General features: G+C 38.5%; 2 protein-coding genes across 3 annotated transcripts in view; both read right to left on the bottom strand.

The window, feature by feature from the left end:
* LOC103116472 (organic anion transporter 7-like) overlaps positions 1 to 22,224 on the bottom strand; it is a 272,851-nt gene that overhangs the window by 153,895 nt on the left and 96,732 nt on the right. The window lies entirely within an intron of this gene.
* The window catches only part of LOC103116521 (organic anion transporter 7-like), a 28,159-nt gene continuing 18,583 nt past the window's right edge, over positions 12,649 to 22,224 (bottom strand). The window contains exons 6-7 of the mRNA XM_060176389.1: positions 16,576 to 16,691; positions 12,649 to 14,516 (exon numbers count right to left, since the gene is read on the bottom strand). Coding sequence (XP_060032372.1) covers positions 14,201 to 14,516; positions 16,576 to 16,691 — 432 coding nt within the window. The 3' untranslated portion in view covers positions 12,649 to 14,200. The remainder of the gene's footprint in view (positions 14,517 to 16,575; positions 16,692 to 22,224) is intronic.

Below are 22,224 nucleotides of genomic sequence, written 5' to 3'. Positions count from 1 at the left end.
AGTCTGGGGTATGGATCAACCTACCAACATCCATGTCCATCAGAGAAGCAATTACAGAAGCCAGAACACCCACCTTCTGCTCCCCAAAAATAATTTTGGTCCTTAATCCCAGAGGGGAAGAAATGTTAGTGTAAGCTGATTTGAAGTCTCTGAATGCCATTACTACACTGTTTTAATTACTACTGCTTTGTGTATAAACTGAAGTCAGGAATGTGATGCCTTCATTTTTTCTTCTTTTTCCTGAGGAGTGCTTTTGATACTCATGTTTATTTATAATTACACACCAATTTTTGAGACTGGCATACTTTAATGATGGCCTATTTGGTTTCTACCAGGCTGCCCCATCATCAGGGTCCCTAGTCAGGGAGTCCTGGCATTCCCACATAGATATGATGGGCCTAGACCTCTAACAGATCCCTCTCTCCACCATCACTGGTCATCTCCATGAGAAACAACATCATAAATCTTTTTGTGGGCCTCTACAGGAACTTGCTCTCAAAGTGGAACAACAGTGATAGGGACTGCCTTCTCCAAAGGAATTCTGCCACTAGAGGAAGACAGGTCCCAAAACTAGTGCAGCCTAGATTGTTCTTAGCTATGAGCACGGAATGCGAGTTCAGACCTACTTACACAGGTTCCTGAATATTAACAAAAATGGAGCCCCAATCAGATCAATGGGGTCAACAGTTAACAGTATTTATATACATTTCCCATATTTTGGAACTACTCTCTGCCCTGATTCAGCTTTCTAGTCTTATGTCCAACTCTGACAATATCTCCCCAGACAATACCTTTAGCCCACAATACCTTTAATTCCACCTAATTGGTGAGGAATTATAAATCAACATGAGTATCAAAAGCGCTTCTCAGGAAAAAGAAGAAAAAAATGGAGGCACCGGAGCTCCAGTGGTGCAATTGGCTAGCGCTCGGTACTTATACAGAAAAAATGGAGGCATCACATTCCTGACTTTAGTTTATACACAAAGTAGCATTAATTAAATAGTCTGTAGGGCTCAGACAAAAGCTAGTAAACTCATGGGCCCCTTGGAATATACCTTTTAAGTTCTATTAAGTCTAGGGCTAGCAGGAAAGAGTGCCCTGTCAGCCATACTCTGATGAGAGAGAACAGCAGGCAGTGGGACCCCTGAATGTGATCCCTGCTTTGGGAGAACTGCAGCTTGACTGTAAGGGTGCAGCTTGTTTACTGCCATTAAGTCTGGGATAGAAGTAAAGTCCACTGCCTGCTAGCAGAGACTAATAGCTTCCTTCTTTAGATAGATCAAGTAAGCAGAGAATCAACAAAGAAACAAGAGAATTAATAGAAGAGGTGAATAGACCAGACCTCCTGGACATTTTCAGAGTTCTTCACCCCAAGAAAATGGAATACACATTCTTTTCAAATCCACACAGTACATCCTAAAGGATAGAACCATATGTTAGGCCATAAAGACAGCAGCAACAAATTCAAGAGCACTGGAATCATCCCATGTGTCTTCTCTGTAGCCTCCTTCTTTAGTTTGCCCCTGGTGGAAGTTAAACTGGAAACTGAATTTCTATAGAACACCCAACAGTATTGCTGTTAGCCTGGTTGGAGAGGCCCAGGATGACCCATCTTGTTTACAGCCTATAGTTTCTTGCCAACCATTTCTGTTGGCAAGAAATAGTGTCATACTAGGATTTGGTTCAATGGCTGTGCACAATCCATTGTTTTCATATAGTTTAATGCAAGCCCTAATGTAGTAATGTGTGATCATAAGGTATTTCCATTTTTATTTGCTTTAAGTTGTCCACGAGGGATGCACCAACAGTGTGGACAGAATTCCTTTCTGTCCACATCTTCACCAACACTTCTCACTTCCTGTTTTGTTGACATGGGCCAGTCTCACAGGTGTGTGGTGGAGCCCCCATGTGGCTGTCATTTGTATTTCTCTAAGGACAAGTGATGTGAATGAACCATTTTCAATATGTCTATAGACCATCTCTATGTGTCCTTTAAAGAAATTTCTAGGGGGGCAGGAGATGATGCTCTCAGTTGACAGCGCATGTTACAATGTGCAAGGGCCATGGTTAAAGTCCCCAGTGACAACTTGAAAGGCAAAGCTTCAGGAGCTATGGAGAAATACTGCAGGTCTCTCTCTCTCTCTCTCCCCCACTCCCACTTCAATTTCTCTCCATCTCTATCCAATAAGTAAATAAATAAATGAATTATAAAATAATAAAACTGTCTATATCTTTCACACAATTTTTAGTGTTTATTTTAATAGAAATTTAATCATGATTTACAAAATTATAGAACAGTATACCATTCCCAAAACCAAAGTTCTCTCCTACACTTTTCTACTTGGTCTGCAACATCAATTCCCAATTCAATCACTTGTCACACTTGGCTGGGTAATTTTGCTATCATTATTTTTTTTTTTCTGAAGTCCCTCCAAAGTTAAGTGGATTATTCCTACAAAGACACATCAACTTTACCACAAAATAATTTTGGGGAGATTGCCTATTTTTATTACTGTTCAACTGTTAATCCAGAATCATGCCAGCTATCTGCAAGTATACAACTACTCCAAAACATCTTGCATTTTTAGCTTGTTAATCATTGCATTTTATAGGTAGTAATTTTGCACCACCCCTAAAAAAGGATTGAATTTTGCTCCACCTTCTGTTTTGTTTTGCGTGAGTACTTGAAAGCAACCCAAATGCACAACAGATGAATGTCTAAGGATGTTGTAATACATAGGTTGTGTAACACACAACCATGTACAATAAAGCTATTACAAATGAGGTAGTCTTGGGAGTTGGGAGGTAGCGCAGCGGGGGATCCCAGTTCGAGCCCAACTCCTCATCTGCAGGGGAGTCGCTTCACAAGTGGTGAAGCAGGTCTGCAGGTGTCTGTCTTTCTCTCCTCCTCTCTGTATTCCCCTCCTCTCCATATCTCTCTGTCCTATCGTACAATAACATCAATAACAACAATAGTAACTGCAACAACAAGGGAAACAAAAGGGAAAATAAATAAATATAGAAAAATTTTTAAATGAGGTCATCTCTTTTGCAATATTGTTGTGTAATACACAACCAAGTAAAATAAAGCTGTTAAAAATGAGGTAACCTCTTTTGCAATATCGTACCGTTTGAAATAGACCAAACTTGAAAGCAACTCAGATGCACAACAGATGAATGACTAAGGATGTTGTAATACTAAGGTTGTGTTACACACAACCAAGTACAATACAACTGTTAAAAAGAGGTCATCTCTTTTGCAATATCATACTCAAAACTCAAAGGCATGCTGTTGAGTGAGACAAACCAGAAATGAAAGTCCAGTACAGTATGATCTTACTTATAGGTGCTAAATAAGAACAAAGAACAGTAAGGTAAAAAAATAAAGTGAAACTTGCACTTGGTATTGTGTATTGCACCAAAGCAGAGAACTCTGGGGGAGGAGGGAAAGGAATCTGATGATGGCACATTGGGATCCTGTTGTCTTCTAGACACCAAGGAGAGATAAAAGTTTGTGCCTATGTGTCAAAGACTATACCGTAAACAATTAACTCCCTCCAGTAAAATTAAAATTAAAAAAAGTTCTTGGGTTCAAGCCCTCAAAGCCTACCTGCAGGGGGAAGCTTCATGGGCACTGAAGCAATATTGCAAGTACTTTTCTCTCCCTCTCTGTCACCCTTCACTCTCTATTGCTCTCTGCCCTATCAATTATAATTGATTAATTAATTTAAAAAAGAAGCTGAAATGACTTGACATTATTGGCTCCTTACAGAGAAACACTACATTTCAAATCTCAGTGATTCATTTACCAATCACTATGCAGGCTGGGTGGTGGCAAGAATTCACATTACCATACCTTCATTCCCCACCTTCATGAGGTAGAAGCTTCACAAGCAGTGGAACAGAGTCCAAGGTGTGATTCCTACACTATGTCTGTCTCTGTCACTCTCTCTCTCCCTTCTTCTCCCTTTCCATCTCTCTCTATTTCCCTCTATTTAGTAAGAAAAAAAAAGAACAAGTAATCTCCAAAACCAATGAAATGGTAGTTCAGGCAACAAACTCCAGATACAATCCAAATGGGGAAAAAAAAAGAAATTACTATTAATTACTATAGAAAAATATGCATTTATGATTGATGCACTCATTTACATTCTAATATAATACTCAAATATGTTTTCATGACTATAGCCAATTCCTAACTCTCTAATTTTTTAATATTTGTTTATTTTCCCTTTTCGTTGCCCTTGTTGTTTTTCATTGTTGTTGTAGTTATTATTGTTGTTGTTGATGTTGTCGTTGTTAGATGCGACAGAGAGAAATGGAGAGAGGAGGAGAAGACAGAGAGGGGGAGAGAAAGACAGACACCTGCAGACCTGCTTCACCACCTGTGAAGTGACTCCCCTGCAGGTGGGGAGCCGGGGGCTTGAACCGGAATCCTTATGCCGGTCCTTGTGCTTTGCGCCTCATGCGCTTAACCCGCTGCGCTACCGTCCGACTCCCAACTCTCTAATTTTTTATAGATGAATTTTTTGTGCTATTATTATTCATGGTTATAGTATGTCCAAAAAAACAGGCATATTGTAAAAAATAAACTAATGTAACAAAATGGTATTAATCATAAAATGAAATGTTTTCCTCAGACAGACGGAAAATATGGCATGGATCTACAAATGGTCTTAAAATGGTTAACTGAATGTTTATTAGAATCATCAAAACAAGTAAATGGAGGTTAACTCCACTAAAATCCTAGGCTTATTTCCTCCCTAACTTGAAGACAGATCCCCATAAACCTAATATGTGTTTGGATACAACAAATGATACAGAGTTCTTTAACAATTGGGAGAAACTCTAAGCTCATCAGATAAAGAAGGTACTGAAGGTACTAAAGCTGGGGAAGGGCAAGAGACTGGCTCACTTCATGATGCCCTTGTCAGGTCAACTCATCAAGTAGTAATGGAATCCTTGGATTCCCCCATAGATATTGTAAGCCTAGACCTCTAATAGATCCTTCTCTCCACTATCACTTGTCACTTCATCACGAACATTATCATAAACCCTTCTGAGGGCCTCTTCAGGTCCTTAGACTCACTATAAACTAGCAATAGGAAGGACTGTCCTACATTCCAAAGGGAGGCTGGGTTCATCCTACCCTGCCACTTGAGGAAACTTGGCCCTGAAATGAGTGCAGCCTAGAATGTTCTCAGCTGTGACCATGAACTTCTAGCTCTGGCAGGGACTCATAGGTTATGCAGGCTCCTGTGCTAAGAGGAATATATATGGACTCTAGGTCAGATGTATGGGGTAAACTGAGAATTGTATTTACATATTTTCTTCAAATTTGGAAGCTACTCTCTGTCCTAATGTGGCTTTCTAGTTCTATCCTCAACTCTGACATCATCTTCTCAGACAACATTTATAATCCACCTCCATTTAACTATCAAGCTCAAGCAAAGATTACTGAAGTCATGGACCCCTAGGAACATACCTAAAATAGACTTCCTAGTTTTTCCCAACCCTAAAGACCCTGCTTTCATCTGATCTATTCCTATTTTTGATTTCTGATTATTAAACATTTTTCTTCCTTGTATCTCACTACCTCAGCCACCAAGTTATAGATGATTCCATACTAATCACTTTGGGAAGATGAGCTCACCAGTATGTTCTGGAACCTCACCTCTCCAGATGCCTACAGTACCAAAGAAAAATAGGACACAGACTGGGGATATGGATCAACTCACCAACATCCATGTCCATCAGAGAAGCAATTATACAAGTCAGAACTCCTGCCTTCTGCACCCCAAAATGAATTTCGCGACATACTTCCAGAGGAGCAAGTGATAGAGAAAGAAGACCAGATGGCTCTGAACTCCAGTTCCACCATGACCTGAAGTGTTTGTCAGCAGGAATCTTATTTTTATATGATTACTGAAAGGGAAGATATTCTGGAAAACACCAAAGGAAGCCAGGCACTGTTTCTCTCTTTATTTATTTATTTTTATTTTTTATTTAAGAAAGGAGACATTAACAAAACCATAGGATAGGAGGGGTACAACTCCACACAATTCCCACCACCCGGTCTCCATATCCCATCCCATCCCCAATAGCTTTCCCGTTATCTGTCCCTCTGGGAGCATGGACCCAGGGTCATTGTGGGTTGCAGAAGGTAAAAGGTCTGGCTTCTGTAATTGCTTCCCCACTGAACATGGACGTTGACTGGTCAGTCCATACTCCCAGTCTGCCTCTCTCTTTCCACAGTAGGGTGGGTCTCTGGGGAAGCAGAGCTCCAGGACACATTGGTGGGGTCTTCAGTCCAGGGAAGCCTGGCCAGCATCCTGATGGCATCTGGAACCTGGTGGCTGAAAAGAGAGTTAACATACAGAGCCAAACAAATTGTAGAACAGTCATGGACCCAAAGGTTGGAATAGTGGAGAGGAAGTTTTGGGGGGTGGGGTACTCACTACAAAATCTAGTGTACTTCTGCTTTCAGGTCTATATTTTGCACTAGTTTATGGATATGTGTGAACATATGTTCTATCTCACGGAACCTGGTCTATATCTAGGTTTTGGGACTTTGTTAGGAAGTGAACCACCTAGGATGGAATTAGAGAATACTATGAAAGGAGAGGTCTCACCCGAGTGATGAAGCTGAAGGGTTGTCGTTCCACACCTGAAGTCTCTGGACACAGTCTGAGCTGAAGCATGTTGAGGTGGCAGTCGTTGCATCGATTAGGTTGTGATCAGAAGATGCAATATTATTTGATATGAATTGGGAGAGGCATGCGGGAAAGTGGGCCCTATCCTAAGGTTTCAGGACTGGGGGAAATATAGGTTCTATAGTGGAAATTTGAGGTTCCTACTGTCTTAGGGTTCAAAAAGACAATGGATAGTTACTGTTATCATCACATTATTTGGTAATTGGGTTAAATTTGAAAAGTCCCTTTGTATTATAAAAGTCCCTTTGGTATTATACAGCAAAAGGATTTGCTGTATAATACCCAGTATCTTGTATATAGCTGTGCCACCAGTTGCTTCTGATCTACTTGGTCTAGGCTTTTGAGAGAGTCTGCATATCAAAGACACAGCCTATATATTAAAAAGACTCAGTCTGTGTTTTAAAAACTTCAAGACATACAATCAATTTTTCCCCTCTCATATTAATTAACTAGTGATTTATATGACTACACTTTAATAGGAGTGTACATAAACACCATTCCCACCACCAAAAGACTGTGTCCTGTTCAGCCCACCCACCCCCCAACCCCCGCAGGCCCAGAAAGCAGCATGTCTACCCTCCCCCTCACCACAGGGTTTTTACTTTGGTGTCCTACTTTCAATTTAGTCAGATCCTGCTTTTAGTTTCCCTTTCTGATCTTCTTACTGTTGTTTGGTTTTTGCTTATTATTACCAACAGGGCACTGTTGAGATTTGGGGCTTGCAGGATGGGTCCCCAACTCAGTGTAATACTTTTTTCCTTTTTCTCAATAGTTCTTTTTGATTTGATAGAACAGAGAGAAATGAGAGTGGGTGAAATAATGAGATAAAGGGTGAAAGTGAGATACCTGCAACACTGCTTCACCTCTTATGACGCTTCCCTCACGCACATGGGGACTGAGGGTTTGAACATGTGTCCTTATCTTTATTTTGAAAGTCAGACAACAAACAAAATAGGATTAAATCATTTCCTTTGCCATTTTATTATATATGAATTTATCATTTAACATTTTACTGTGCAGATCAATTCAACATTAGATATAAGAACATATAGTTGAATTTACTTTTAGTAGTTGCATATTAACATCTTCAGCAGGAAACACATTTCAGAGTGAACCCAGATCATACATATAGACCATTGTCATTTACAGTCAAATTAACTCATGAATTAAGTTTCTACTTTCCTTGAGAACAAATGAGTTTCCATATGACTTTTGTCATTTTGTGCTGTTACCTTAACAGATGCAAATTGGTAAATTGCAGGTAATAAGAATCAGAGAAAAGTATCTTTAAGACTAAAATCAAAACCTATCTCATAGGAATAAATCAGTCAATAAATAAAATGTTTTAACAAAGAGAATGTTAACATATTCCTCACCTCACAATGTAGAGGCTTTGTGTGGGCATTGTAAAAGTGCTCCATATCTACTCTCAGCAACTTTGCAGTTCAGAATATGTAGAATGTAGAATGTAAAAGAGGAATAAACCACTTGTAAGAAGGAAACTTATAGAAAGCTTGTGTAGAAAGGAATTTAGAGAAATAAACTTTATCTTGGTCAAGCTGGAGATGTATGAATTTGTTTTAAGGATTTTTAACTGATCTTTAAATTGAATGGCATTATTTTTATGAAGAGTACATTTAAGCTTTCATATGCTTAAAGGATATTGCCCCCAGAATCTAACTTGCTTCTCTCTCCCCAACCTCCCTCCACCCCCTTCAGGTTTAGAAGGAGCATGGTCCTCAGATAGTGTGTCCTTCAGGTGACCCTTGTAAGCATCTGTGTAACATTTGCTCCCAGATTCCCCATGTACTGTTCACTTTGTTTCTTATCTGGGATTTAATCCATAACTATCGTGGCAAATAATATTTTGCTCTGTAAGTCTTATTTTGTATCTTTGATATTTTCCTAGTGTTAGCATTGAAGTTGAAAGTCAATCAAATCTCTGGGGTTTTTTTTTTTTCCAGTTGTAGAGTGGATAGTGCCCTGGTTCCATGGTTTCAGGCTTTGGGTATAACACTGACTTCCTTTGCTGCCAATATTGGACAGGCAGGCTTGGGAGGTCTGACATTTGCCTTTAGAGACTGGCATATAGTCCAGTGTAATGTCTGTACCATTCTTTGTCTTATTTCTGTGCACTATGTATGAGCTTTCTTTTTGTTTTGTTCTGTGGGATACTGGTATGCAAATGTTGACAGATTCAGCGTGTAATGATCTGTTCCACACAACATGCCTTGTTCATGTAGGTTGCAGAGTCTGCTCAGTGGCTGACTATCTCCAACAGACGCAAGGAGGGCTTAAAGGAACTGAGAAAAGCTGCACATTTCAGTGGAATAAGGGATACTGAAAACACTCTAACCTTGGAGGTAAGGAGACTGGGAGGCTGGTTATGGGATGGAAGGATGTAAAAGACATTTTGCCAGTCAAGAAATCAGATCCCCTCTCTGTCTTCCAGTCTCTCCATTTCTTTCTGTCCTATCCAACAATGACAACATCAACAACAATAACTACAACAATAAAAAAAGCAAGGGCAACAAAAAGGAATAAATAAATAAATAAATAAATAAATAAATGTTTTAAAAGCTTTAAAAAAAAAAGAAAAGAAAAGAGATACTACATCACTGATTGTCAGGGAAATGCAAGTCATACCCACCAGAAGATATTACTATATGCATATTTGGATGGCTATTATAAAATGATAGGTAAAAATGTTCACGAGACTATGGAGAAAAGAAAATCTTTACTAGTTACTGATGAGACTGTAAAGTGGTCTAACTACTAGGGAGCACAGTTGGAACGTCCTGAAAAACTTCCAAATAGAACTACTCTTCTGGCAGTTTACACTCAATGTATATAGAAAAGAGGTGATCATAATCTCAAAAAATCTCTTCTCCCGTAGTAATGGAGCATTTCATAATAGTAGTGGCATGTAGCCTAATTTCTTCAATTTGGTTGTTCCAAGGAAAGAGAATACAGGGAGTTTGAGAGATAATGCATTGTTACTCAGTCTGGAAAAAAATTATATCATGACATATGAAACTCTATGGAGTAACTTGGAGAACATTCTGTTAACCAAAGTATGCTAAATAAATAACGGTTTAATATATGTCTAGAATTTAAAAATAACTGATCTCAAAGAAAAAAACCTTATGGTAATTTTTATATGAAGAGATAGAGGGCTAGTGGGAGGTGTGGGTCAAAAAGTGTGCTTTCAGTTTTAAGAAAGGGAAGATCTGAATGTCTTATAGGTAACATGATGATTAGTTAACAGTACAATGTAACAGACCTGTTTCACCACCTGTGAAGAGATTCCCCTGCAGGTGGGGAGCTGGGGGCTTGAACCCAGATCCTAACCAGTCCTTGCACTTTGTGCCACATGCACTTAACCTGCTGTGCCACCACCTGACTCCCTGATTGTTGATTCTTATGCTTAAACAACACACTGGACTGTGAACACAGTCCTTTCCAGAAAATGTCATTTGTAATTGTTAAAACTGACAATAACCAGACTTCCAGAGGTATGGCTATGAAGTAAAAGCCATTCTACACAACTCAACTTGAAACTAGAAATAAACAATAAAAAAATCAGTAGAAAACACAACAGAAAATCAGCCATGCTTTCTTCAGAAACTCACTAAGCCACAGGTGTGGCCAGTGGATGGAAAGGGAATGAAAATGGATCTCTGAAGTTAAGAAGCCATACTTAGTGAAGGCTCGCACTGAACCAGCACTGAAGAGGCATTGCCAGTGCATGAGAAGATCAAGGGTACAATTCTGGTTCCTTCTCAGAGCTCATCAACCCAACAACACTGGATGTCAATCCAATGCTGGGTGGGTAGAATCTAGATTTAGCTACCAGACAATAAGGGAGAGAATTTGAAGTCCAACCCCAAACTATCACATGCCTGTTCTATGACCAAATCATCTCTTTCTAAGTCTCTGTTTTTATCCCTTACCTTATCTCTTTATTTCTATCTTGATTATCTCTTTTGTCAATCTCATCCTTAATTTCTTTCTTTATTTTATTTCTATCTCTATTATCTTTCTTGTCAATCTCATCTTTAATTTTATATCTTATCTCTGGTTTCATTATTAATCACCAGAAAGTGACTAAGTCAGAATTTTAGCTATTCATCTAATCTCCCAGGGCCAGTTAGAAAAATAACTCTCAGCCAATTTCCTAGCAGCAAAACAAGGCATTATCAAATATATTTTCTTCACCTCAGGGATTGAGTTAAAGAAAAAAAAATCTCTTAAAAATGATACCTGAGACCTTGTAAGTAACTGACTTAGCCACAAGAGGTTCTAGACAACCATGATCTCAGGATTAAAAAGGTGTGAGGGAAGTACCCTCCACAACTAAAGAAGTCCTGCTCGGTGGAAGGTCCCCAGAAACTTGGTTATAATAAAAATTATCTACTGCCTTCAAAATTCTAAGACTGCAAGGAATCTTTAGCGATCTCTGTAAAATCCGTATTTGTCCCAGAGGTCCTCTGGGACTTTGTATTACTTGATGATGCCTCACCTCTTGATCCTCTATCCTGTACTGCCTCTTCTGACCTCAACTAAGTTCTTGGAGTCATACCACCATGTCAGTTTATACTGCCACTTCCTCTTCAATTCAAATCCTATGAAAGACACCAATCCTGAGATATTAACTTTCCAACTGCAATAATCTGAGACCAAGTTGCAGATGAGTCCAGCCTGACATCTCTGAGCAGACCTCAGTAAGGTGCCCAGAAGCCTCACCTCTCCAGAGAAAAAAAAAAAAAACACCTTCTAGGGAAAGAAGGGCTGGGGTTATAGATTGACCTACCAATGTCCAGGTTCAGCAAAGAAGCTATTACAGAAGCCAGAATACCTGTCTTCTGCACCCCAAAAAGAATTTTGATCCTTATTCCCAGATGGGGAGAAATGTTAGTAGTAGGTGACCTGAAGGCTCTGAACTCTACTTACTACCTCACTGTTTTAGCTATTATTGCTTTGTAGTATAAACTGAAGTCAGGAATGTGATGCCTCTCTTCTTCTTCTTTGTTCTAAGGACTGTTTTTGATAGTCATGTTTATTTATAATTCTACCCCAATTCTTGGATAAATTGTTTAATTTCCTTGAACTATGCTTTGGTGTTTTAATAAGGATTTCTCTGAATCTATAGATTTGCATCTTTTCATTATATCTGTTGTTCTGTGAGATTTCAGTTGAGTCCTGCATAGCTAATAGTCACAGGTTCAGTTCTGAAAAGAGACTGCAGCGTTAGACTCAGGTGGTGATGGGCATCACACAGTCTAGTGCTGGCAGGAAACAGCCCTGTCAGCCACACTTTGATGAGAGAGAACAGCAGGCAATGGGACGCCTCAATGTGATCTCTGCTTTGGGAGAACTGCAGCTTGACTGTAAGGGTGCAGCTTGTTTACTGCCATTCAGTTTGGGATAGAAGTAAAGTCCACTGCCTGCTAGGAGAGAGTAATAGCCTCCTTCTTTAGTTTGCCCCTGGGGGAGGTTTAACTGGAGACTGAATTTCTATAGAATATCTACCAGTATGCTCTGAGCCTGGATGGAGAAGCCCAGAATGATCCATTCTGACTAATTTTTCTTGTCAACCATTTCTGTGTTGCAAGTATAGCATCATAATGAGATTTGCTTAAATCATTTGGCACAATACTGTATTTTCATATAATTGTAATGCTAATCTACATAGTATCGTTGGATCATAAGACATATCAATTTTTATTTGCTTTAAGACTGTCCATAAAATTTTCCATGAGGCACGCACCAACAGTGTACCAGAATTCCTTTCTGTCCACGTCTTCACTAACACTTGTCATTTCCTGTTCTGTTGATGTGGGTCAGTCTCAGAGGTATGTGGTGGAGCCTCAGTGTGGTTGTCATTTGCATTTCTCTAATGATAATAGATGTGAACCATTTTCAATATATCTATAGACTTAACATTGACTGTTAGAAGTCTGTTTTCAATACATTTTGCCTATAAATTATTGTTATTTTAATGGATTGTTTTCGGATAATTAACTTGTATTGTCTTCCTGTAATGCATGTTAATTAGCTAATAAAGATTTATTTTGACCTTAACAGATGATCCATGAGATTTCTACCTGACTGATGTAGGAATGAGTTCAGATGCATAGGTATTACAGCAGGTGTAAACAGCAGAGGTACATCCTACTCCCACAGCTGCCAAAATTGCCTGCACAGTCTGTATTTCTGGAGAGAGGAAGACTTCTCAGACACAGGAAATATGAGCTGAAGGAGTCAGCATGCCCCTAAATTACAAATCAGAATAACCCTACTGTAGAAGTCCCTGTATGTTTAGAAATATATAGAGAAAGCTAATGGAAGCAGACAATGAATGGGATCTAAGTGCTGAGAAATGTGATTTCTTCACATTTTGTGGCTTACAGAGGATAAAAGGATGAATTATACTATCAACTTTTCTTGCCTACCAAAACACGCCACAAGAAAGGTTATTGGTGAAAATATGAGAAATCTATTTTCTTAATTATAGTTTGTGATTCCTCCACCCCTGTGTAGAATTTAGAACTGTCATATTTGTAGTTTCTAGGAGGTGTATGACAATACAGTTTAAAATATCAGCTTTATATAAAATTTCTACAGATTCAAAATGCAGAAAACAATAATTACAGAATAGAATTATTGTCCATGATATGGACAGTGTGGATAATACCTAGATTTTGAATAATGTTAAATTATCAGCTACAACAGACTTACCTAAGATGAGAAAAGTCTCGGATAGACTCTGGAGGTATGGAGTTGGTTTTTGTGCAATTGAACGAATATCCATGTGAGAGTTATAATATAGAGCAGCAATCTTACAATATTGTTGACCTTCAACTAAACTATAATATCCCATAAATCACAGTGATGTAAATTACATAACTATTTTGGTATTAAGTGAAGCATAGAGACACCTGGTTTCTCCTATTTACCACATATTATTATTATTTAATTTACTAAGATTGATGCTAAGAAAGGATATTTAGATATTTGTACCTTATACTTGTGTATTTCCTGTCTTCCTGAAGATAAGAGGGTTTAGGTTTTTACAGTCTAGATTATCCCTCTAACCAAAGTAATACTTGTGATGACCTTAAATGAAGCATAAGATTGAATAGTAAATTTTCTATAAAAGACTCTAGATGAAGGAATGATACTACTGTATCTCACAAACTATATATTATATAAGCTTCTGTTTGAAACCGTTGCTGTCATACACCTCTTGACAACTACCAGTGTCAGGTCTAATGTGCTATGCAAACTATAGAGGCTACACAGAAAGCTCTCCATGCTTGCTAGAATATGCTTAGAGACAAATAAACAACTGATAGGTGTCCTGGAACAACTCAAGAAAACATGACACTATTGTCCAGAAAGGTTTAATTTAATGACTAAATCATATATCAGAGTGATGTCTAATGAGTCTGATTCATTTCTCCAGAATTCAATGTGTAGCAACATTATTGAATACTGTCTCTACCTTCCTCTGACTTGAGAACACCACTATTTATGAGTAACAAGGAGATACACATTATTTCTTGAAATGATGTTCTTTTCTTACCTTGAGGCACAAATATGGTGGCCAGTATGGAGATCCCCAATAGAAATGAGAAAGATAGAAGACTTATTCGACGGCCCAGGTGATTGAGAGTGAACAATACAGCATAATTTCCTGGGAAAGCAACTATACCAAAGAGAGCCTGGATCAGGAAGACATTACTTCCCAGGTACCCAAGGTTGAGAATCAGACCAAAACGAGAAACAGCAGTTGAAAATCTAGGGTGAAGAAAGACACTTCTCATGTGTGTTATTTTTACACCCTAAACACTGTAATAATATTACTTCAGGGATTTATGGTGTTGATAAAGTTTAAAAAGGCATGAACTATTTGACAGAATTTTTCTTTGCAAGGTTATGATTTTTTAATTATCACAAAAAATACATGATGATACAGAATGTATGTGTTAAGGTTTGAATATCTTTTTAAAAAATCTTTTATTATCTTTATTTATTTATTGGATAGAGACAGTCAAAAATTGAAAGGATGAGGGAGACAGAGAGGGAAAGAGACAGAGAGACCCCTGCAACCCTGCTTCCCCACTCTCAAAGCTTTCTCCCTGCAGGTGGAGACCAGGGGCTGGAACCTGGGTCCTTGCGCATTGCAACATGTGCACTCAAGCAGGTGTGCCACCACCCGGCCCCCATAGTTTGAATATCTAGAGGGTATTAGAGTAATTGCTTTTCTCTTGGATTTGACATGGTTTGTGGAAAATCATATCTTAGCATGCCAGGTTTTTGCCTGGCTCAGGTCTGCACAGCCTATTAATTAATTACTTAACAGCTTAACTAATTATTCTGCAGAGTTAACAACTTCTTTACCTTCTCAAGCACTGACAAGTACCCAGGAGGACAGAGTTCCACTCCAGAGTGACTTCAGTTGCATGAGATGCATCTGAGGAGGTATGTGACTTGCTAGACTTTGTAACATATATCTGGTAAGAGCCCACTAGGTGTTTTAGTTAGAAGCAAGCTAGAAATTTAAGTTTGCTAGAAGAGATTTGATGGCTTTGATATATTTTATCTTCCTTGCAGCCCTTAACACTTTGTTTCCCTTGTTAATGAATTATTATGCTTTATCCTTGTGTAAGTTACTTTGAAATTCCTATGATATATCCTATAACTCACTAATAAAAAGCAGAAGCTCCTGGAAATCAGTACTGCTCTATTTGCTACATTTCTTTTATTTATTTATTTATTTATTTATTTTTATTCCCTTTTGTTGCCCTTGTTGTTTTATTGTTGTAGTTATTGTTGTTGTCATTGTTGGATAGGACACAGAGAAATGGAGAGAGGAGGGGAAGACAGAGAGGAGGAGAGAAAGATAGACACCTGCAGACCTGCTTCACCACCTGTGAAGCGACTCCCCTGCAGGTGGGGAGCCGGGGTTCGAACCGGGATCCTTATGCCGGTGTTTGTGCTTTGCGCCACCTGCGCTTAACCTGCTGCGCTACAGCCTGACTCCCTATTTGCTACATTTCTAAAGGATAGCAAGTATGTAAACCACATCAGGACTCCAGATGAAGATATGAAACTTTCAGTAGTTATTTATTTGAGTGGATTCTACGTGTAGATTGCAATTTGAAGACCACTGGTGGAAGACCACAATGGGTGATGGTTATACAGTTACATATGGAGATATTAATTGATCTGGATACATTTAAGAATGTGGACTCTGGAATTTTATGTCAATCCCAATGAATCAAACCAATGAAGAGAAGACTTACAACTCAATGTCTGTACAATGATATCTCTGCATGGAAACTTTTAGAGTCAGAGTTCTACATCTGACACTTTTATGACAACTTTTTAAAAATATAGTTTTAGTTTTTATTTATTTATTATTGTATAGAGACAGAGAAATTGAGAGGGGAAGGGGAGGTAGAGAGGGAGAGACAGAGAGACACCTGCAGCCCTGCTTCACCACTTGTGAAGCTTTCCCTCTGCGGGTGGGGGCTGGGAACTTGAAGCGGGTCCTTGTGCACTGTAATGTGTGCGCTTAACCAGGTGCACCACCACCTGTCCCCATGAAAATTTTTCATCACTATTATTTTCTCAGTTTCCTGGTCCTTTTTTTTTGAATTTGTGATTTAAGGATTTCTTTTTTAAAAATAATAAAATTCCATAACTATTTAATATCACTGAACACAGTAAGTGTCTTTATGTTTCCTTGTGTTTTGTTTCTTTCAAATCTGACCTTACCACATGTACACCTTGGAGAAAGCAACAGATTTGGTCCACACTCCATTAATATCCCTCTTGCATCAAGGGCATTTACCCTGCAAAGGACAGGAGACAGATCCTTTTGCGCAAGTTGGGTGCGTGGAACAAGTCTAACACTGCAGGTTTTCTCTGAGCTGCCTTCAGTTCGTCCTGCATGGTGGCTGTCAAAGCCTTCAACAAGAAAGTGTTCAGTTGCAACAAATTACAGGCATTGCAAATCCTCCAAAGAGGACAAAAGCAGTGACTTCCTTTTCAGTTACTTGAAATTGCAGTTACTAAAATGGTATAATGGTGAATGGTGGTGTTAATGACCCCCAAGAAAAGGAATTTTAGTCACAAGGAATGTCAATAGGGGACTCAGTTTGGTCTCAATGTACCAAATAAGTATATTTAGGTAAGAGAATTAGAGGAAAAATTGACATCATGTAAAGAATTGCTTGGAGTATGAACCCAAGATTGTTTATTGTCAGAGGGAATGAAAGGTTGGCAGCTGGGGTTGGTTCTTGGTTATCTGTTCTTGGAACAGAAAAGGCTTATTTTAGAAAGGCAAGTAATTATCTGAGACCTTAGCTTTGGCTCTTTGGTTTGCCTTATTAGGTAAATTATGTTGTGTAGTTCTTCCTTACTTGAAATACTTAGAACAATTGTGAGGATAAAATAAGGGAGATCATGTGACTTATACCCTGAAATTATAATCTATAACTGGAATTAAATTATAATTGTCATATGTTATGTCTGCATATCGAGAAAGGCACCAATCTCTTTCACACTCAATTATCCCATTGTTTGAAAGATGAAGAAGAGTATTAATAAGTCCAATAAGCAGGGTTATGAAATTTAGAGTTAAAAAATATATCTCATCAGAAGTTACACTACTTACAAGAATAATTTTTTAAAATATAATTTAAAGGTTTATTTTTATCTTTATTTATTTATTGTATGGAGACAGCCAGAAATTGAGAGGGAAGGCGATGATATGAAGGGAGAGAGAGAGAGAGAGAGAGATGCCTGCAGCCCTGCTTCACCACTCTCAAAGCTTTCCCCTTGCAAACGGGGACCGGGGGCTTGAAACTGGGTCCTCGTGCACTGTAACGTGTACATTCAACCAGGTACGCCACCACCTGGCCCCATATAAGAACACTTTTTTCTCAGTACACATTTGTATAGTTTTAATACTTATTAGTTACCATTAAACTATTTGCTACATTCTTTTCCCACCATTTTAAATGAAATGCTATTACAAATTCTGTTGGAAATATTCCATTACTTAGAGAATCCAAAATTGAAGACCTCTTAGGCATACAGCATCAAGAATGCCCTTTCTATTTTATTGCCACACTGAGTATCAATATTAGGATTATACTTTTGTAATAGAAGAGATTTTTTTATTTTTATTAATGCTTTAATGTTGATTTACAAAATTATTAGACAACAGAGGTATAATTCTGCCCTATTCCAATCAACAAAATCCCACCTAACTCAACAAGACTAACACAGACTCAAAAGTGGAAGGATGGAAATATACCAGAAAAGCCAATGGATCACCAAAAAAAGGGCAAGAATGGAAGTCAGGTGTAGAACAGCGGGTTAAGCACATGTGGTGCAAGGAACAGCTTAAGGATCCCGGTTTGAACCCCCAGCTCCCCACTTGCTGGGGAGTCGCTTCACAGATGGTGAAGCAGGTCTACAGGTGTCTCTCTTTCTCTTCCACTTTCTGCCTTCCCCTCTGCTCTCCATTTCTCTCTGTCCTATCTAACAACAATGGCATTAATAACAACAACAATAACTACCACACAATAAAAAAATAAGGGCAACAAAAGGGAAAATAAATAAAATAAATATAAAAAAAATTTTTAAGGGCAAGAACAGCTATTCTCAATCTGACAAATTAGACCTTAAAATTAACAAAATTTAAAAATATAGGGATGGACATTACTTAATGTTCAGATGATCAGTCAATCAAGAGGACTTAGCAATTATTTACATCTATACACCCAAGAAGAGGCCATCTAAATACATCAAACATCTACTGAAAGAGCTACAGTAATATATTAACAGCAACACAGTAATAGTAGAGGATTTCAACACTCCTTGGATGCTATACCAGAAACTATCAAATACTTAGAGGAAAATATTGGCAGAACTCTGTTTCATCTAAACTTTAAAGGCATTTTCAATGAAACAAATCCAATTACAAAAAAAAAATTGAACAATAAACAGAAAACAGAAATTAGACTGGGTCAGGTGTATTGCACCAAACTAAAGGACTCTGGGGTGTGGAGGTAGGGTTCAGGTCCTGAAACATGATGGCAAAGGAGGGCCTAGTGGGGATTATATTGTTATATGGAAAAGTTATGCATGTAAAAATTATTGTATTTTACTGTTGACTGCACACCATTAATCCCCCAATAGAAATTAAAAAAAAACAATCACATCACCATAAACAGGCCATATATCAGAACACACCAAAAGTCTAGAATAATGACATCAAAATGTCATCAGTCTATAATATCAATAAATGTCAATGGCCTGAATTCACCTGTTAAAAGGCACAGAGTAGGAAGATGGATCAGAAAACACAACCAATCCATATGTTGTATGCAGGAATCCCACCTAACTGAACAAGACTAACACAGACTCAAAGTGAAAAGAGGGGAAACTATCATACAAGATAATTGTCAAAAAAGGGGGGGTCAGGTACAGCTATGCTCATAAAAGAGAATAAAAAGATTCTTGTAGCTTCAAGAGATTGAAGCTACAAGAATACTCCCATCCAGCTTGTATGAAGGCAACATCACCCTGATACCAAAAGCAGATAGGAATACAACAACAACAACAACAAAAAGAAAGAAAAAAAGAAAATTACAGTCCGGTATCGCTGATAAACATAGATGCTAGAATATTGAACAAAATTTTAGCCAACCAGATACAGTTACAAAAAAGACTGTTCATCATCACCAACTGGATTTTTTCCCAGGGATGAAATCTTGGTTTAATATATGTAAATCAATAAATGTGATCCACCACATTGATAAAAGCAAGACCAGAAACCTAGATTATATCAATAAATGTAGAGAAAGGATTTGACAAAATCCAACATTCCTTCATAATCAAGTGCTACAAAAATAGGGAATATAGAACCCTGGCTCCCCATCTGCAGGGGAGTCACTTCACAAGAGGTGAAGCAGGTCTTCAGGTGTCTGTCTTTCTCTCCACCTCTCTGTCTTCCCCTCCTCTCTGCATTTCTCTCTGTCCTATCCAACAATGATGACATCATCAACAACAATAATAATTAAAACAACAATAAAAAAACAGCAAGGACAACAAAAGGGAAAATAAATTAGGGAATAGATGGTAAACTCCTTAAGTTAGTGGAGTTCATATATAGCAAACCTGTAGCCAACATCATACTCAATGGTGAGAAACAGAAAGTATACCCCTCAGATCAGGTACTAGACAAGGTTACCCATTATCACCCTTACTATTCAACATAGTGTTGGGAGAGCTTACTATAGCAATCAGGCAGGAGCAAGGAATTAAAGAAATACAGACTGGAAGAGAATTCAACCTCTCACGACTTGTACATGATATGAGTATATGTTGAAAACCTAAAGAATCCAGCAGGAAGCATTTGGAAATTAACAGATAATATAGCAAGTTCTCAGTCTACAAAATTAACATACAAACACCAAATTAGAAGAGGAAAAAGAAATTCAGAAATCAATTCCTTGTACTATAACAACACAAACAATAAGATATCTAGGACTAAGGTGGGGCTACGAGCAGCAGCAGATTTGTTTCTCTCCTCTCCTCTCCTCTCCTCTCCCGGATCAACTAGGAATACCAAAGGAGACCACCTGGGACTGAAATAAGACAGGACTAGAACGACTACAGGAACCCACCAAAGCACCAGTGAGTGCAAACACACATGGTTGGTGACAGAGAGTATCCTAGGGAGAGACAAAGTGGCTGGTAACAGTCAGACGGTCTATCAGTTGAGGCACCACCTCCAGTCTGATCCACCAGCAAGGGGACAGCTGAAGGGAGGAGAGGACTTCCCGGAGACTCACCAAGTGCAACCCTGAGTCTCCATTGCTTACTGCCCTCAGAATCTGGAGCAGCGGCAGGGAGGGCCACCGGGGGACAGAGATCTAACTAGGAAATTCAGAAGAAGACCTATACCTTGGTGGCATAGCTGTGGGGCTGTGAAAGTCTCTTTGCATAACCACTGGACTATGTCTGCCACACCCTGCCTTATCTCTTGGTCAGGAGTTAGTGATTAAGTTAAGAAGCCTACTTATAGTTAGAAGCCCTCAGGCTCCCATAGCCTACAGAGAAGAAAAAAATAAAAAAGAGGCTTTTAAATCACTGAGCTCCAACACAGGGATTAAAATACTATTGAAACAACAGTTAAATTCCACCACTGTGAACCCTTTAATTACCTTACTTAGACACAGGTCAATCCAGGAAATAGTGATCAGTAATTTGAAAAGTACTAAGAGAGGGACTCATAACATAATATATAAAATGGGTAAACCAACAAGAAGAAATATTGGAGAAATGAACCAGGACAACAGTCCAGCTAAAAGCCCCCCAAAGGGTGAAGAGCAAAATAACGAGTTCAACATCCAAACATTAGCTAAGGAAATAATCATAGGAATGAGTAAAGAGTTTGAAAGAACTGTAATCAGAAACACAGGAACAACAAATGAGACTCTGGAAGAAAACACTATCTCAAGGTTATTCGAGAGCTGAAAGCTGAAATAACTGAGCTAAGAACACAACTAGCTGAACAAGCTAAAATAGTATCAGAACAGGGAAACAAAATAGATGAACTCCAGAAAACAGTAGAGGGAAGAGAGAATAGAATCAATGAGGCTGAAGACAGAATTAGCAAGATAGAGGATGAATTAGAGACAACTAAAAAAGAAGTAAGAGATCTCAAAAAGAGATGCTGAAAACAACAACAGAGACCTATGGGATGACTTCAAAAGAAACAATATACACATTATTGGCTTACCAGAGGAAGAAAGAGAGGGAGGGGAAGAAAGCATTCTTCAGGCCATAATAGCTGAAAACTTCTCTAGTCTAAACTACATCAAAGACATAAAGATTCAAGAAGCCCAGAGGGTCCCAAGCAGCATTAACCCAGACTTAAAGACATCAAGACACATCCTCTTTAGAATGGAGAGGAAAAAGGATAAAGAAAGGATCCTGAAGGCTGCAAGAGAAAAACAAAGAGTCACCTACAGAGGAAAACCCATAAGATTAGCAGCAGACTTCTCCACACAAACACTACAGGCCAGAAGAGAATGGCAAGATATCTATCGAGTGCTCAATGAAAGAGGCTTTCAACTAAGAATACTATATGCTGCTAGAGTGTCATTCAGACAAGATGGAGGCATCAAAATTTTTCAGACAAGCAACAATTGAAGGAATCAACTATCACCAAGCCTGCCCTGAAAGAAGTTCTGAAAGGTCTTCTATAAACAGTCAGACCATCATAAATAGGACATATATCAGAACACTCTAAAACTCTACAAGAATGTCATTAAAATATCTTCAATGTTTGATATCAATAAATGTCAATGGCCTGAATTCACCTATTAAAAGGCACAGAGTAGGAAGATGGATCAGAAAATACAACACAACAATATGCTGTCTACAGGAAACCCACCTAACTCAACAAGACAAACACAGACTT

The sequence above is a fragment of the Erinaceus europaeus genome, chromosome 17 (genome assembly GCF_950295315.1).
Source record: "Erinaceus europaeus chromosome 17, mEriEur2.1, whole genome shotgun sequence".
In the NCBI taxonomy this organism is placed as follows: domain Eukaryota; kingdom Metazoa; phylum Chordata; class Mammalia; order Eulipotyphla; family Erinaceidae; genus Erinaceus; species Erinaceus europaeus.
This window is presented reverse-complemented; position numbering and strand designations above follow the sequence as displayed.